Source organism: Astatotilapia calliptera, chromosome 16, assembly GCF_900246225.1.
Source record: "Astatotilapia calliptera chromosome 16, fAstCal1.2, whole genome shotgun sequence".
NCBI classification, from domain to species: domain Eukaryota; kingdom Metazoa; phylum Chordata; class Actinopteri; order Cichliformes; family Cichlidae; genus Astatotilapia; species Astatotilapia calliptera.
Genome location: NC_039317.1, coordinates 26,483,968 through 26,500,735, shown reverse-complemented (window position 1 = coordinate 26,500,735; position 16,768 = coordinate 26,483,968). Strand labels below are relative to the sequence as shown.

At 42.7% G+C, this 16,768-nt stretch overlaps 1 protein-coding gene across 2 annotated transcripts in view; it reads left to right on the top strand.

Moving 5' to 3' along the window:
- gli2a (GLI family zinc finger 2a) overlaps positions 1-16,768 on the top strand; it is an 82,664-nt gene that overhangs the window by 36,716 nt on the left and 29,180 nt on the right. For both annotated transcript variants that reach the window (XM_026144176.1, XM_026144175.1), the window contains exon 3: positions 9,583-9,688. In XM_026144176.1, the coding sequence (XP_025999961.1) occupies positions 9,583-9,688 (106 nt within the window). The remainder of the gene's footprint in view (positions 1-9,582; positions 9,689-16,768) is intronic.

Sequence of the window (16,768 nt, the reverse complement as noted above, 5' to 3'; positions counted from 1 at the left end):
GCTGGGCTTCGGGTGTGGCCGTTGCTTTTCTTATGACGTATTTTTTGTAGAAATACAAATTAACAGGATTATCCCCTATTTTCATATTTGAGTTCTGGGAAAATCTGTTGCAAAGTAAGTCCTCATTCAGCAGCTGGTACTGAAGTGGGTTTGAGCAAGGCATCAGCTGAAGGCTGGTCGCTCGGGTCAGGCGGCTCAGTGGAGGTCTGTGGTTAAACTGGGCAGATTCTCAGTGTTAATATAAACAAGGAAGTGTGAAAAACATTTTTTACACATGCAAAAAAATCTTTAAACGGCACAAAATAAGTGGTCAATTTATCTTCCTGTTTGCTACATTTCATCATTTATTATCATTATCATTATCATTATTATTATTGTTCCATCAAAATAATTTAGACTGAAATAGAATTGATACTTCCCATTCCAAAGGAAAGCTCCTAGTATGTAAAAGTTACAAAACTCTAGAGCCACTTCCTCATGATTGAGAGCCCTTCCTGTCTGTATCCATAAAGGTGTTTGTCAGATAAAGGAGATTCCCCTGCAGGCTCACCCCGCCGTGACTCAACTCTCAGAGTGTCACACAAGGGAAGTATCGTGTTAGCTAATTTTATCACACAATGCACGCTGCTGTCATTGCAGCTCCGGTGACAAATGACGCCTTATCTTGAGGGCTGTTGTTTGTTGTTGCTGAGTAATGTCCTAGCCACTCGCTCCCGTCTCTGGAGCTTTCATCTGCTCGCCTGTCAATTGTCACAAACCGCAGTCACGTGCGCGCACACACACAAACAGCGACACAATCGAAAATGCTCAAGCAGCGCTCTGCAGAAACAACGCAAACTTTCTTTGATATGTACACAAACTCAAGTGTCATTTCCCCCATGGGAGGGTTGCTTTCTATGTTCGCTTTTTCCTCTCTGATTTAAGCTTTCCACCGCTCGGCTTCATGCCCTTCACATTTGCCCGTGTATAATCTACTGAAGACAGACTTGTAGTGTAACACGCATCAACCTCCTCCTCTTTCCTTTGTAAATGGTTCGACCCCGTTGGCAGCGAGGCCCTGATGAAAGGGACATGTGTTACTCATAGGGATTCTTGTTTATTTGGCTTCCATACTTGCATTAAGGCCAAGTAAACTGGCCTTTAGGCTGAAGAACAACTGGAGAGACGTCAAGCACTGTTACGCTGTTTGATCACTTTCACTATGGGGAGGAGATCTGAACCACTGATTGATACAGTATCTAACACTGATAGCATAATGCCTCTTGTGCACTTCTAAAATCCAAAAGTGTTTGCACATGGAGAATGGTTTGCACAAAGAAATGCTTAAGGAAACAAAACACACACACACACATCAGATCTCTAACAGTGCCTAAGGAATGAGGAGGCACCTGCAGGCCCCTTGTCATACAAAGGCAGGTAACCAGTGGCTCATTCTGGGGATGGGGTTGGGTTTTGTTGTAGCCACATGTTACCTGGGCAAATATTCAGAAAGTAGAAGATGTCTAATATTTTAGCATTTCAATTTTCCTTGTAACAGCTTTTTAATTTAGAGGTTCCCAATAGGCATAAACCCCTAACCCTAGCAGGGTTCACTGCTGACCTGATGATTGTTCATTTGATTCTGAGTGTTTATGCTTCGCTGATAAGCCTATCCGGTTACACTTTTTGAGAAATACAATGAATAATCTGCTAAACCATGTCTGCTACATTTTTATGTAAGACTGAAACAAGAGCCGCATCACAAAAAGAGGATGAGAAGGGCAGCATTATCAGACTGTGGATCACCTGCGAGCCGATCCGTTTAGTTGGAGGCCCTCTGACCTCCTTCACAGCTGTTTCTTGTTAGTGCTTTAAAACCAATTCACAGAGTTTCCACGCTGAATCCTGCCCCGAAGAAAGAGGCCAGACAAGAGAGGGGTTTGTGAGATCCGGCTTGTCTGTGTGTATATAAACAGCGCAGTCTTAATGTTTTATCTTATCAGGATAGCTGACCTGAGAGTGCAGGGGCTAGCACTTAAGATGCTCATCCCTGTGTTATGAACCACCAGCAGTCAGCTGTTGCTTTTGAGCTCTTCAAAATCTTTTTGTTTAAACCCTTTAGCATCCACCAGCAACTCATCTAAGGTTAGGTACTGAGGGTTTAAGTTAACATCCTGCCTCTTTGGAACATCTGTGAGACTTCATTTGAAGGAAAACGCCTTACGGCTTCATGAAATTTGTCTATTTAAACATGTGACTAAAACAAAACTTAACCCTAACAAATAAGTACAGTACAGTGAATTCTTTATACTGTGTAGCTTTCTAATGCAAACATGCATTTAAGCAAAGTGGAAGGATGTTGGCTGTGTCCTGCAGTCGAGGCTGAAATGGCCCACCTGCTTTTAGAGTTGTTGTAAACTTTGCTGCTATTAATGTCTCAATGAAACTAATGGACATCAGTCGTTTATTTAATATAACTTCCACGCTGATGGATATAAACATTTTCAGCAGTGTAAATTATTCTAAACATAAATTATTTTTCCTCTGAAACAATTTACCTCTGGCCTTTCTAAGCCTATGTCTTCAGTAAGGGGAAGTGTGTATCCTTCTGGAAGACCAAAGACAGGCAATCTGATGGAGACCAGGTCCGTCCAAGAGATACTCCCCAGCCTCCTCCCGGGACCTGGGGAGCAGCTTACCCATGGGGGACACCTCACCTCGGGGTGAACCCCAGCTGGGACAGCTTTAGATTGATGTCCGCTGCCTCCTTCTCCCACACATTGTATGCCATTTTGGGCACTTCCTCTGTCTTTCCCCTTCTTTCCTTTAAAGAAAAAAGCCCAGTTTGTAATTCAGGGGGGTCGGATGGCTGCTTTTGGGTAAAGGATGCTGTCATAGAACCGCTGAGGATGCTCTTTGTGTGAACTGGCAGCCTCTTCATCAGCTGTGTATGAGAGGTTAAAGGGCTCATGGGAGACAGACAAAGCTTTCCTGCCAGCTCTTGCCATTTGAGGTTACTTGGCTTGATTGGTGCTTGCTAACACTGTTTGGACCGGACAGAGGTCGTGCATAAACCCAGTTTTTGATAAGTAGGAAAAGCAGAAAATGTGGTCGCGACACCTCATTATGTCAAGTATCACTCCATTGGATGTTAAACACATTTACAGGGGGCCTTCCGGTTTTTCCTTACATCCTCCTGACCTACAGAACGGTGACAAACCCAGTGTGTTAATTACCTGATCTGCCTCACACCTGTGCTCTAAAGTGACCAGGCAATAAATCAGAAGTCTGTACAGGAAGCTGATTATCCCGACACCCCATCAGTCTTCAGAGAGAGGCCTGCTGTAGGCTACCTGAATGTTAGCACAGGATACACCAAATCCTGCTAAATCTCACGATTCAGGCTTAGTGGTGCATATCATATTTGTGTTTTTAGTCCATTATAAGTCTCAGTGGGTGGAGAGCCAAAAATGTAGCCAGTGTTCTTTAGAAAAAGAGCTAAAAATGGAAATTTGGAAAAAATCTGGAGGTAAAACTGACAAAATTGCTCCTGTTTCCCCTCAGCACCTCTTTTACACCAAAGAGAGATATTAGCTCAGTAGTTAATGGCAACCCAGGTGAGGTAAGGTCTTGGTAGAGCTCAGTCTTTAGAACAATTAGGGGAGGCGGTGCAGCACCTTGTAGCCCAGGTGATGGATCATACTGGTGGTGGGTTCGTGGGGTTAAAGCTAAGACTGAGGAGTGATTGGCCGAAGCAGACGTGCTGAACTGACAGAGACTAATCACAGCAGAGAGGAGCCAGCTGGGCCTGAGAGGGATCTGTAAACACGCCGGGACAGGATCGGAGGCAGCAGAGGTCTGGGCGAGTAGATTCAGCATATGTGGGGGTGGGGGTGTCATGGCAATGAGACATAAACACAGGATCAGCAACAGACTTGTTAAGATTTTAATCACTCACTGACATGCACACAGTACATCATAAAAAAAATAATATCAATAGATGTCAGCCTATTTACAGAAATTTTAATATAAACAATTATCCAACTGTCTATTGTTTATCTTGGTTTGGGTCATGGGGGCAACAGTATCAACACCGTACCTACACCTCTCTCTCCTCAGACCCTTCCTCCAGTTCTTCTTCTGGTGGGATGGACACTGAGGTATTACCAAGGCAGCTGAGAGACATAATCGCCCAGTATGCTTCAGGCCTCCTCCCAGTACCATTGAAATTCCTGGGAGCCATCTAGGAATCATCCTGCTCAGATGCTGCACCACCTCAGTTGGCTCCGTTTGTAGCAGCTCTTCGCTGAGCCTCACCAGCTTTTTCTTGTATCACTATCCTGATCAGCAAAGTTTAGGACCCAGCTCAACCGTTTTTGTCAAGTCTACCTAAGGATCCTTCAGCTTCAACTTTAGAGATTTCTGATAGATGCGCATGATTCATATGTAGAGCAGTTCTGGTCAGTACTGCAGTTCCCCTGATTCGGTTCAGTTTCAGTTCAACAAACAGGAACCTATTATAAAAGCCTTGCTATATTTTTAGGACTTGGAGACCCAAACAGAGCTGAAAGCTGATAATGTAATTTGACCAACCTATTATTACATCCCTCCTCTTTTTTTTCTAACCAGCTTTAGGGATTACAAACAAACCATACGATTAGCAGAATTTTTAAATGCTGCATATTATCTGATCCCAAGAATCAAAACTGACTAAATTGTCCAACCAAAAAAACTTTAGTCTACAGTACAGAAGTATTAGGATCCAGCAACAAATCTAACCTGTACTGGACATTATTTCGTTTGAAATATCCAATATCCTGATGTTCCATAACATAGTTACACTGATGATTCAAAACCTCTGGAAAACAATTGTGTCAGTGCTTCCAGGCTGCGAGCGTTTTGGTGTGTACACCATAACATCTACAGACTTAGCAGGAGTTCACAGGGACTAATGAATTTCCGCTCAAACCATCTTGTGTCATTACGGAGACCACTGGCCTAATCCACTTACCTTCTGCCCAGAATCCCCCTATCAATAAAAAAGGTATCATTTTACCTTCCCTGAGGGTAGTTAAAAGTAAAGAGCCACCCTGTTAAGACTTCCTTTTAAACATGGCAGTGGTTTTCGTGCTCTACTGTAAGCCTCTAATCCTTCTGTCGCCATCACTCGCCCATGTACTGCCCTAGAGGAAGCGAAGTCTTGCAAATTAAACCTGCAGGTTTCATGTTGTGTGTGTACTGCAGGATTCCCGGATTAGGCTAAACACACACTTTTTTATTAACCTTGAGCATAGCACTTGCTGCAGTGTGTGTGTTTGAAAAGGGCAGTTCTGTTGAAGCTCCGAGCGGCACGTTTGTCTCAGTCACTTTCTGGACGTCTGCTTACGGAGACCGAACTGCAGAACAAATCAGTGTCTGTGTGTGTAATTGTGAATGTGAGTGTGTATGCAAGCACATGAGCGTTTGTGTATAGCCGTTGGCACGGTGCTGTGTAGTTAGGACTCGGGCCAACTTTTTCTAGTGGAATTTCCTGTCTGAATCGCGCACCCCCACCGCTCCTACTCCTCTGCTTTCTCCCCCCCATCTTTCTCCCCGCCTCTTTCTATCAAAGCACAACAGAAGCCTTTTTCCTGAAAATTATTCCTGGCCTGCTCTGGCCTTTCAGGGTATTATTATTATTATTATTATCATTGAGTACTTCCTCAAAGATATGAACCCACTCCGCTCTCCACTTCAGCGTAGTCCTGATCTGGGACTTCATAATGCAAAAGTGCTTTTCCTTCTTCCTCCCCTGAGTCATGAGACTCGAAGTAGCCTTTGTTGATATCGAACACCTGCCATTGTCTTTAGTGAGAGATCAAACCGAGGATTCAAGATGCAAACTAAAAAGAAGGGATGGATGTGGGGCTCTTCCTGCTGCTTGGCAGGATGTTTAGCATGTCTGGAGCCTTCTTATGGGGGTCATGGGGGAGCAAAGATTTGTTCAGTTTTAAAACAAACATGTTACCAGAGTTCAGAGCAGATGTGAAGACTGAAAACGACTCCAGGTCAAAAGTCCCTGTGGCCGGGTTTGATTCATGAGATAAGACAGCCGGGTCTCACGGCATGAAAATGGATGTTTGTTCACGATAGTTTGTAACTTTAGTATTTTAATAGGAAGTTTGTTTAGTGTTTGTTTGTGAGGGGTACAGTGGGACATGTAAATCCTGGCAAACAACTCTAAACTGGCAACGATTGCATTTTAACACATATGATCTTTTTGAAACTCAATCATACAATTCTATTAATAAATCATGTGGTCACTCGTGTTACTGTTATATCCTTAACAGTGGAAAACTGTTAAACGGTGAATAAGTAGATATGAGACCGATCTGATAAAAGATCATATTCAGGTGAGTAAAAATAAAAAGGAGAACACAACTTAATATTCCAAATGTCCTAACTATTTTCCAGTCTCCAGTGGGACTGTGTTGCATAAGACTGTGCCAAAACAAAAGTCCCTCAGTGCTCTGTGCACGACACGCTTATTGCATATTGAGAATGATAATGAATGCTATAATAAAAATAGTTGACTCACAATCCTACGGCTATTCCATGGTATGTGCTTTTATATATAATGTTAGATGCTGAGTTCTAAACTGTTTGCAATGACACAGCAGAAGCAAAACACTTGTGATGTCAGAGATCCACTAAATGTGTGTTTGTGCAAACACTCAGAAACCACAATGCAGTTAAAATACACAAAGGCTTCTATCTGAATAAATAAATGTGAATAAATCACATTTTAAGCAGTAAATCCATGGTACAATCTTGCTGTGTAAGCAAATCTAAAGTTGTCACTGTGATTATTTTATCCTCCATGTCTCTGGCACACTGATTGCTTTTGGGACACTGTGCTAATGCCATCCACACAGTTTTGGCTATATGAAGCCCAGGGTGGAGTAACCCCACATGCCAGCACGCCCAAAGGGGACAGACGGACGGTAAATCAAGAAGCTGAGGCGTGTGAATCGTCCCAGCCGTGTACCTGTCGGTAGTTGTCCCTGCAGCCCAGCAAACAATGCAGCTGTCTGGGTGATGGAAGGTCCTGCTCAGCCCTTATAACCCCCACATCCAGCAGCACCATCCTGGGAGGGGGTGGGGAGAGGCTTCATGCAGCCTCTGGAGCTTCTGCTTGGTGCTGGTTCTTTTAGTGTTTGTGCATGTATTTTCTCTAATGTCCTGGGCATTAGTCCTTACAGAAGAAACACCAAGACTTCTTCCTGTAGAATGTGATACATTATCCAAAAAGACTTAATCACTGTACATTAGCTTTGCAGAACCGCACAAAATATAATAAGTAAAGAAAAAGTAAGCTTCATCATCCTCTTCACCAGAGATGTGCCAGGAAGCACAAGCAGGGGGCACCCCTCACACAAATCACCAACTTCTGGCTCCACTTGTGAAACAAAGCTCAAACTTCTTTTCCCCAGCTCTACGTTTCTCTCTCTTACTGGGTGCCTGTTTTGGCTTGTTCACCAGAAGCTGACTTGGATTTGTCTGACCGTCTTGCTCAAAAATAAATAAATAAATAAAATGAAGGCGGGTCAGTGGCTGAGAACCAGCAACTTAGGTCTCAATAGAAACAACAAGCCCTTGGCCTTTACAGTTCAAGGAGGAGAAGAGGCACCAGACAGAGTTTTACAACTCAATTTGTCTTCTAGATCAGGTCTCACTGTTCTGGGCACATTCAGTGATTAATAAAACCTACAGGGGTTTTTTTCACTGCTCTCTGAACTAATAATTTTTATTATTTGCTAATTTTTTACAAATGAAAATCTTGTAGCACAGTATAGAACATGTGTATATGTGTGGCTGCTTTATTTTGACTACATTATTACAATGGCATAGACATCAGGACATTAAAATGTCAGTTGGAACCAGAGGGTAAAGTCTCGTTAGCTTTACTGACTGCCACCATGTTGGTTTCTGGGAGCCAGACTAACTATATTTGGATGACAGATGAGATGAGTTCTGTGTTATCATCTGCTAGCTAGCCTGGATATTAAGCCATATCCATAGACCGTATGGGAGAGATACATATACATGCTAATTGGTGCAAAGTAAGAGCCTAATAAAATCCAAGAATTTAATTCACCAAAAATTGAGCATTTTTTAAAACAATTTCTGAGCCGTAAAATTTGAGATATGGGTGTGCTGCACTGCAGTTAAAAATCTATTTAAATTGTTTTGTACAATTCTTCTCTTAATTTCATGTTTTCAACAGCGTCACTAGGGCAACGCCTCAGTAAAACCGGGCCTGTCTAAAGTCTGTTTTCAAAGGGTAAAATAATCGCTGAGCGTTAATGCGTGGTCTTAAAAAAATTCCACTCCTGTCAAATGTTATACAGTTCAGAGCTGCCTTCAGGGAACCAATCCAAATTAACCAAGAACAAGATGGTGCAACATCACAATGATTGCCTCAGTCACACTAACAAAAGGCTCTATTAGGGTTAATGTCTGTCTTTGTAACTGCTGTCACCTAAAAACAACATCCAGTATTTAGCCATAGCCTGCAGGCACAGAGTCCTGTTACACACCTTGTTTTCACAGTGATGGCTAAAGTGAATTAGCACACCTGAGGCACATCTCATAGAGAAAGGTGTTGTTAACAATGCAAACACTGAATGAAATGATATTATATTTATACAATATACACACAACTGTTGCTCTTTTTCTTAAAAATACAAAAAAACAAAACCCATAAATACTAATTATTCCCAGCTGCTGTCACGGCAAGTTTAAAAAAAACATTTTTCACTAACAGGTGAAACTGCAGAACAAAAAATAAAAAGTTTAGTAAGTTTAAGAAGTGAAACAAAGTGAGGAAGACGTTCTTGCACTGGTTAAATTTGGGCTGAACATGTGTGAATATTGCTTTGCATCCCATTGGTGCTACACCAGTTTCCTCCTGACACTTGATGCCAGTGTTTTTCTTAGGCTGAGATAATGATCTGCTTTGACCTTTAACCCTTCTGGTCTTGGGCTTACTTGTCCTTGTGAGGACAGAACTCTGCTGCACAGCTCTTTGTCTTTTTCCTCTTATAGTGAACAAACAACTGGATTTGCCAGTCAGATTCACAAAAAGTCCCGCTGAGATACGGCATATTTTTCTCCATCAAAGATCTGAGATGTAAACATTTTAAAGTGGAGAGAATTAGCCAGCCTTTATGTGTGATTAGACCTCTCCTCCTCCTTAAATCATGACGGTAAAGTTTCCTATGATCTGCTGCTCTAATGACAGTAATTAATGAAAAACAGCTGTTCTAATGAGACTTCCCTTGAGCCATCAGAGCATTTATGGCAGGAAATGGCAGATTCGTGCATTTTTGGTCTGACACATAAAGCAGCATTCATTGTTGTGTAAAACTTGCTTTGGTCTTATTGGGCGGAGAGGGAGCAGTTAATGAAGGTTCTTCAGGCACATATGGGTCGGTTTTAATTACTCCTGCATTATGGGAACTGTAAAATGGAGCGGCCACTAATCAGTAACTGTATTCCAGTTTTTCGGCGAGCGTTAAGAAATGCTGTTCTCTAACATTTTTCTGTCTTTTGTGTTTGCAGGGGCGCACCACCTTTTCCCCACTTTTCACACACCTATCCCGATTGACATGCGGCACCACGAGGGGCGGTACCATTATGAGCCACACCCACTCCATTCAATGCACGGGTAGGTATCTATTGATGTCCTCTGAAACACTTTATTTCCAGCCAACTATGGGGGTTGGGAGAAATTTAATGTTTAATTCAATGTCTAATAGCCAACACATTCTGTGTGGCATTAGTAGCGGAGTCTTAGTAAGTGAATATCAGCTAAACAGGTAAAATGGGGTAAAGTCATAACATTTTTCTGGCTCTTAATGGTTCACAGTTACAGCTTATGTCCCTGGGCTTGTCATAAAGTTTGGGAATCATGCTGTGTAACAAACCCAAATTAAAAGGACTTGTATTCTATTTATATTCTTTTAAAAAAAGAGAAAAATACAAGACATACATACTATTAAGGAGGGCTGAAAATAAGCAGAGAACAAAAAGAAACAAACACAAACGCTTGCTCATAACAAGGCTCGTTATCTTAGATCACATGAATCATCAAGCCGTAATAACTCTTTACACAGTGCAACTACATTAGCTCAGTAAGTCATCACCTGTGGATGGAGTTCAACATGGAAAACTCACATTCAGAGTTTTCCATGTTGTAAAAGGCTACCAGTCTAAACAAACGACTAGTGTGATTTAGTTGGAGGACTTGGTGATATGTAAAGTTGTCTCAGTGTGACATGTCAGTTGGTTTATCTCACCACCACTCCATCCAGCAGTCTAGCTGTGGCAGTAAAAAATATACCGTAGGTATCTTGGTGTTATTTATGCGTAACACGTGAGACGTCACGAGCAATTTGAAAGTAAAGCCAGCTGCCACTGCAGACACGGTCAAGAAAATCACCCCATCAAAGAATCTAATCCAGTCTACTAGATGGCTTTTAAAATTGTGAATGTGTCATTCTGTATCTGCCCTCGTGGACCATGGTTTAGGACTTAGCTCTACCAAGAAAGTGGTCCAAACATTGAAAGAAAGTGTTTCTGCAACACAGCAACATCTTTGTTGTATCCTTTAAATGAAAATAAGAGCACTGACTGATTGAATGGTTTGTTATAACAGGGTGGAAGTTTTTTTCCCCTCACTTTTACCACATGTATTCTAACCTGACCTAAAAACAAAGATTCATTTATTTTGTGACTTATGAGTGTAGCGTACCATAAAACTCTGGCCTGCTTAACATTACCACGCCTTCATCCTTATCTAAAATATTCGAACCCTAGAAGGGAACCCAGGAATAAGATCAATAGAGGTTTTGTGGGAATTGTGCTGTTACATTTAAATTCAGCCAGATCAGGTGATACACAGTGCAGGCAGAGCTATTCATCACTAGCAAAGCGAGAGAAAGGAGGGGGGCAAGAGTGTGGCTCTGCACCGGGTTTGTTGTGATTAATGTGATGTGACTCTGTCAGATTGCTCCCACTAATTCATCAAGGCCTTGATCTAGCTGTCTTTGCCCGGCCCGCACCAAATTCACCTAATTACCGCGTGTCGTACTGGAGAAATGGAGCAGGCCGTCGGCACAGGGCACCTGGTGGTGGAACTTCGTCGGTCACGATGGTTCCCGAGTGTCAGCGTTGCGCATCCTTTTTGATGGATCCTTCATTACTGTTTGCATATAACATAATGAGGTCTGAAGGCCTTTCTATAAAAGCTGCCATCCTGCAGTACTTCTTCCATCCTGTGATTCTGTAGGTATCGCAGGGCTGAACACATTACACTGCCTGCTCCTTGCTGCAGTCACTTAGGATATTTGTGCAAGCTGGTATTGTGATCTACATTGGCTACATTGGAATCACACAAGTGATCCTTTGCTCGAATCTCCGGAGAACAAAAGACTGTTATAAAACAGTGTCTAGGCCAAGTATGTATCAACTTTCTATTAATTATGCAGGCTTTCAATGTCATGTGCATTTTTCAGCAAATTTCTAAAGGCTTGGTCCAAAAATTTAAAAGTAGCAACCGTCACACTGTGGTCTCCGTGCCATATCCGAGCTGGCTCTGAAACACATTAGGAAGAGCTTCTGGTGGGCGGACAGTAGAACTTGGACTTTGATACAGTACTTGTGTGCTGTTTGCTGCATATGTGCATCTTCTGTGCAAACCCACAAGCCAGGAGAGCCAGCCACCGTGCCAGTACGTTTGACCGAGTAATTAGCATCTGAAATCCAGCCTTCCGTTCCCAGAACCTCAATGACAACGCCGTGGATGAGAAAAACAGATCCCCCGCTCATTCCACAGCCTGTATTTATGCTTTTTGGGAAGCAGTTGGGGGCAAATTGCAGCACTGAAAAGTTGAAATATGCCCAAGGTTTTTGTGTGGCAGAGCTGTGGCCTACACCGCCCCTGTACACAAACAGATGTGGTGCTGCTCACCAGGCAATCAGCCTGCTGACGGCCCGCAGCCCCACAGCTCGGAATGTGTTGATTAAATACAGTTTACGCATGAGCCATTTGGGCTGCTGTTGTTTTGTTTTTTTTGCCCTTCATTGTTTTGGTTTGGGTAACATGGGGCGAGGCGGGGTAGGGTGGACTTTGGATTTTCGACTCCGTCGATTAGTTTTTGGTGGTTTTGACAGACATGTTGGTATCTTGTGTTGTTTCTTGTTGGCTCCAGGACCTACTCATTGTCACGGCTCATGTTTGAATTCGGAGGCTCCCCTGAGTTGCAGCCAGGAATGTGCGGCTGAAAAGACAAGAGAGCCATCAATCAAAAGAGCGGGATGCTGCGAATCAATAGGCTGAAATTTGCACGGTTTATCGCATGGTTTCAGTGTAATTTTCTTACACTCAGAAAAGACTAAATGGTATGTGACAGTAGCGGAGCCGAATAATGGATAATTACCCACTGTAAAATCCCATCTCGTTTTAGTTTATTATCCAATCGTCTGACATAGTTCCACAAGGCCTCTCCTTTGTGTGCACAGTGCATGCTTCTCAGGGAGTGCAGTATCACATCAGCTCCAAATCCTCAGCATCCTGATCAGGGCCCCAAAAACATCCAAGGCAGGATCTCACCACATCCCCTGTGGGGCAGCATGGTGATTTATCTTGATCGCCTTGGCTGCCCAGAAGTACAGAAGGGAGTGTGGTGCATCATAATTCATCCCACCCTGAGCCAGTAGGGAAAATGCCAGAGAGGCAAACACTAACTTGTTGGGCAGCTAAAAGGGCAGGGAGTCAGAAGGGGAGCTGACTCTATGTGACCTTCCCGGGAACACAGAAAGCATCCTTTGGTAAAGAAAACTGATCATTTTCAGAATCTTTATTTGCTCAGACAGTCCAGATGGAGACATTCATTCTTGTTCGAGATTTATCAGATTGGTTGAATGGCTCTTTTTGAGTTCTGGGTCCTCTTAATTAAACAGGGTTTCCCTCAAATCCTTTAACAGTCAGAACAAGTATATTTCTGTTCAGTTTAATCTTTTCACTTTTTACCTCCGCACACTTGACCAATCAGCGCCTGTTGGGTTGTTGGTTTGTGAAAGTCTGACATAATAAATTCATCTGACCCCACAGTCTTAATAAAAACTATAAATTTTTCACATTTGTGTTTAAAGGCTGAAATTGAAGGGAGACCAAAGCAAAAAGAGCATGTTTGCTTAACTTATTGTTTCTGTATGATATTGGACTGGAACTGTTCTGGCCCGTAAAAACGATCCACTTTTCTTTACTTCATAACTAATCGTAGTGAAATCTGCCACCACCAGCGCTGTAATGTACATGCTCTGTGGTATGCACTTACTCATATGCTCAACAAGCCGTACCTTGTCCAAATCACTTTTTCTCACAGCAGCGTTTTAACAATGGAACAACAGAGAGCATGTAATCACACAGTACAGAACACAGAGACAAATAGCAATTACCTGCTTGAAAGCATGTCATCTACCGGCTCACACTGGCTTCCTATCCCTCTGTCTCTTTTTCTCCTCAAGTATCATCATCACCAGGACAAATGACAAGACATCTATATTAGGTCTGTTTTCCATTTCTTAGTCTATTTCCACTGGGTAGCCACCCATAGTGTTCAGGTATGATGGAAATCTCTTTAAGTGGCAGCTCCTGATTAAGACGCAGGGCTCCTCCAGAGCTCAGAGCTCCTCGGAGAGCTTGCTATTAAGCCTCTGTGATTGGAGCCTCGGGAAAACACACAGACTTCAAGTAACATCTTGTCAGAAAAAGGGTGGACTGACAAGGCTTCAATAATGGTACCTGCCAAGCAAGACTATTATTTGCAACCACCTGACAGGCAGGGGCAGTAAATTTCACCTTATTATCATGGCCTCATACACACTCTTTGGCTGTTTGAGTGATTTACTGCAGTTCGAGTATTGTGTGTCAGCACGCGGGTTTGCTGTCAGCCAAGAAACAAATAACTTTGCTGATGGATAAAGGTTTAAAGTAAAATGTGGGAAAATAGGTGAGAATAAAGAGTTTGGCATTTTTATTATAACCGGAATTAAATACATTTATTTTCAAATCAAGTTTGAACTGGATAAGTGGAAGAGGATGGGTTGAAGTTCACACTTGAAACTTTGATTTTGCATTCAGTGAACAACAGTGAAAACACACTGTGGTTACAATTAAAGGCAGCTCATTTGACCTTATGTCTATAAACATAAAGACACACCTACAAATGACTGTGCAGCATCAGTGGCTGAGATATTTAGTACTAAAAAGCTTTGTGCTTTAACTTTATTCGTGTTCTGATCATGTTTGCATTCTTTGGTTGCAGGTAAGTAGGTAAAACAAGTGCTTGAAACCATCAGTTATCATCTTTATGTAGTTTTTAATTTAATGCATTTGTATCCATAAACAAAAACTGTCAGATATCTGCAGATTTTGGCTTGGATATCTGCCCTCTATTGCAGATAGAATATAAACTATTATATTTTAAGATTTAATGAGACCTAAATGAAATTGACTATGTTTCATTATGGACTCAGCTTCGATCCAGGATGGAGGTACAGATGCAACATGCTCAGCAGAGTCCTGTGTTGCATTGAGGCAGGTATTTTTACTGTTCTGTCCATTCAGGACACATTGGATTGCCTTTTTATTTAGCTAAAGGCTGGGATTCCCAGTTACTATGATGGACTTTGAGTCCGCTCTGAGACAGCACCAGTGCCAGCTTACCCAGGTAGTCCTTCAGTGAAGCACCCAGGCACTAATCTGAGGAGGCAGTGCCAGCCTCTCTGTATGCTGTTTACAGGCAGATCGGGCAAAGCGTGTTTTTGTGTATGGAGCGTCTGTTTCTTCTCACTTCTCCCCTCCCGTCCAGAACAGAGGGCTCTTTATGGTTGTTTGTAGGGGACGGCAGAAAGTTGGCCCTCATACAAGGCCGGCAGTCTGCAGGCGCTTACTGGAAATGGAGCGAGGGCCTGGGCAGGGCTGGGCCCGGGTGCAGGTTGGCGGCTGCACAGATACACTGAAAGAAAGACTGAGCAGGGAAATTCTGAAGGGAGGATGGGGTGAGGGGGACGTCTCAGCCTTACCAGGTCCCTGGCCCACCTTTCATAGCCACAGAAAGGAGTTTCAAACAGGAGCAGTCACATTCATTTCATCAAATCCTGCCTGATTTTTGATTTTTTCCTCATTAACTTTGATTTATGCCATAAACTTTTGATAAATTAGGTTATACCTCTATAAAAGATTAACCATTCCTAACACACACACACACACGATGTGTACCCAGCCTGCAGTCAATGCTGCCAAAAGTCAAAACCACACATATAAACACTCACTTGTTCACACAACAGCCATGGAGATGCTGAAGTGTCAGAGTTTGCTTGCCGTCACTCGTAAAGAGAGCATTTCTGTTATTTTTATTACTTCGAATTGTTCTAGTGAGTGCTGCTGACAGATGCATTTAACTGAAAACGAGAAGATTATGTGAACGAGAGAGCTAACTCGAGGCATTTAGCGTGTAATGTTTGACAGATTTGAACAAGGCCAGCATAAAATCACTTCAATCACACACTTGAACATGTAAAGTAAGGCCTAATATGGGAACAAAATGACCAAATGGGAACATTTCAACATTCAGTTTGAACCTCTTAACATCCAACAGGTCATTGGCAACTCATCTGGGGTTAGTGTTCAGTTACACACCACTCCTTTTTATACACTTGCTTAATCGGACCACCCAAATGGAAAATCTTATATAACATTGTATAGTTTATAGCCAACAAAATTTGCTTATTTAGTATGTGGCTAAAACAACAGCAACAAAAAAGCCCAACTCTAACCACAGATAGGTTGCTGAAGACCTGCGGGATGTTAGAAGGTTAAAAGCAGCCTTATGGTGGCCAAAACTTTAATCATTTCTTGCTCCGACTCATTGTGCAAGGCCCTCCTCAAACTCGCTGACAGTTTTAGTGAGTCATTAGTCTGGTCATTTCTAAGAAAGGGAGGACCCCGCTGTCTTCAGGGCTGTCTTACAGTTATTACCCACAGCTTCCTCCCAGTGCCTGTTTCTGTCCTGACTGTAGTATGAATGACTGATGACCTATGGCTGCGATGCTCCCACGTGATCACAGAGAATGAAACTTTTCCAATGCCTTCTTCGGCGTTCACGAAAACAAGTGGATACAGGGTCTCACTTTGATTTCTGCAACATACTGATGGACAATTTACTAGCTAGTAACATAACCACCCTCTTTTATTTAGCATTTTAGTAATCATTGCTTAGGCTTAAGTGTGTTTCTGAGGGCTGGATCTGTGCCAGGTTTTCGTACCACACACTCAGGGGAAAAACAAGCCACTTGTCATGCCTAAAGCAAACTTGGCCGACATAAATACTAGTGCCCCTTCAAAGGGCTGTGTCGTACTGCCAGCGGCTATCAGACAGTTTTATCTAGCTCAGGATTACAACACCTAGGTGTCTGCGTTCTTGCTAGCACAGCTGCCAATTACCTGCCACAGGTAACAAATTTACTGTATAGGCCAATTTGACCGGAAGGCTGACGGAGAACTTCAGACAAACTTCGAGCCGAATGTGGAATGTGGCTACAGGGAACCACTTAAGGTTTTAAGCATCTGCTTGTGTCCTCTTATCACACTCCTTGTAATACTTGATTTGAGACACCCAGCAGTTTTGCCCACCCGAACAGATACAACACACTTCATCGTAGCGTTGCAGTTGAAGTCCTG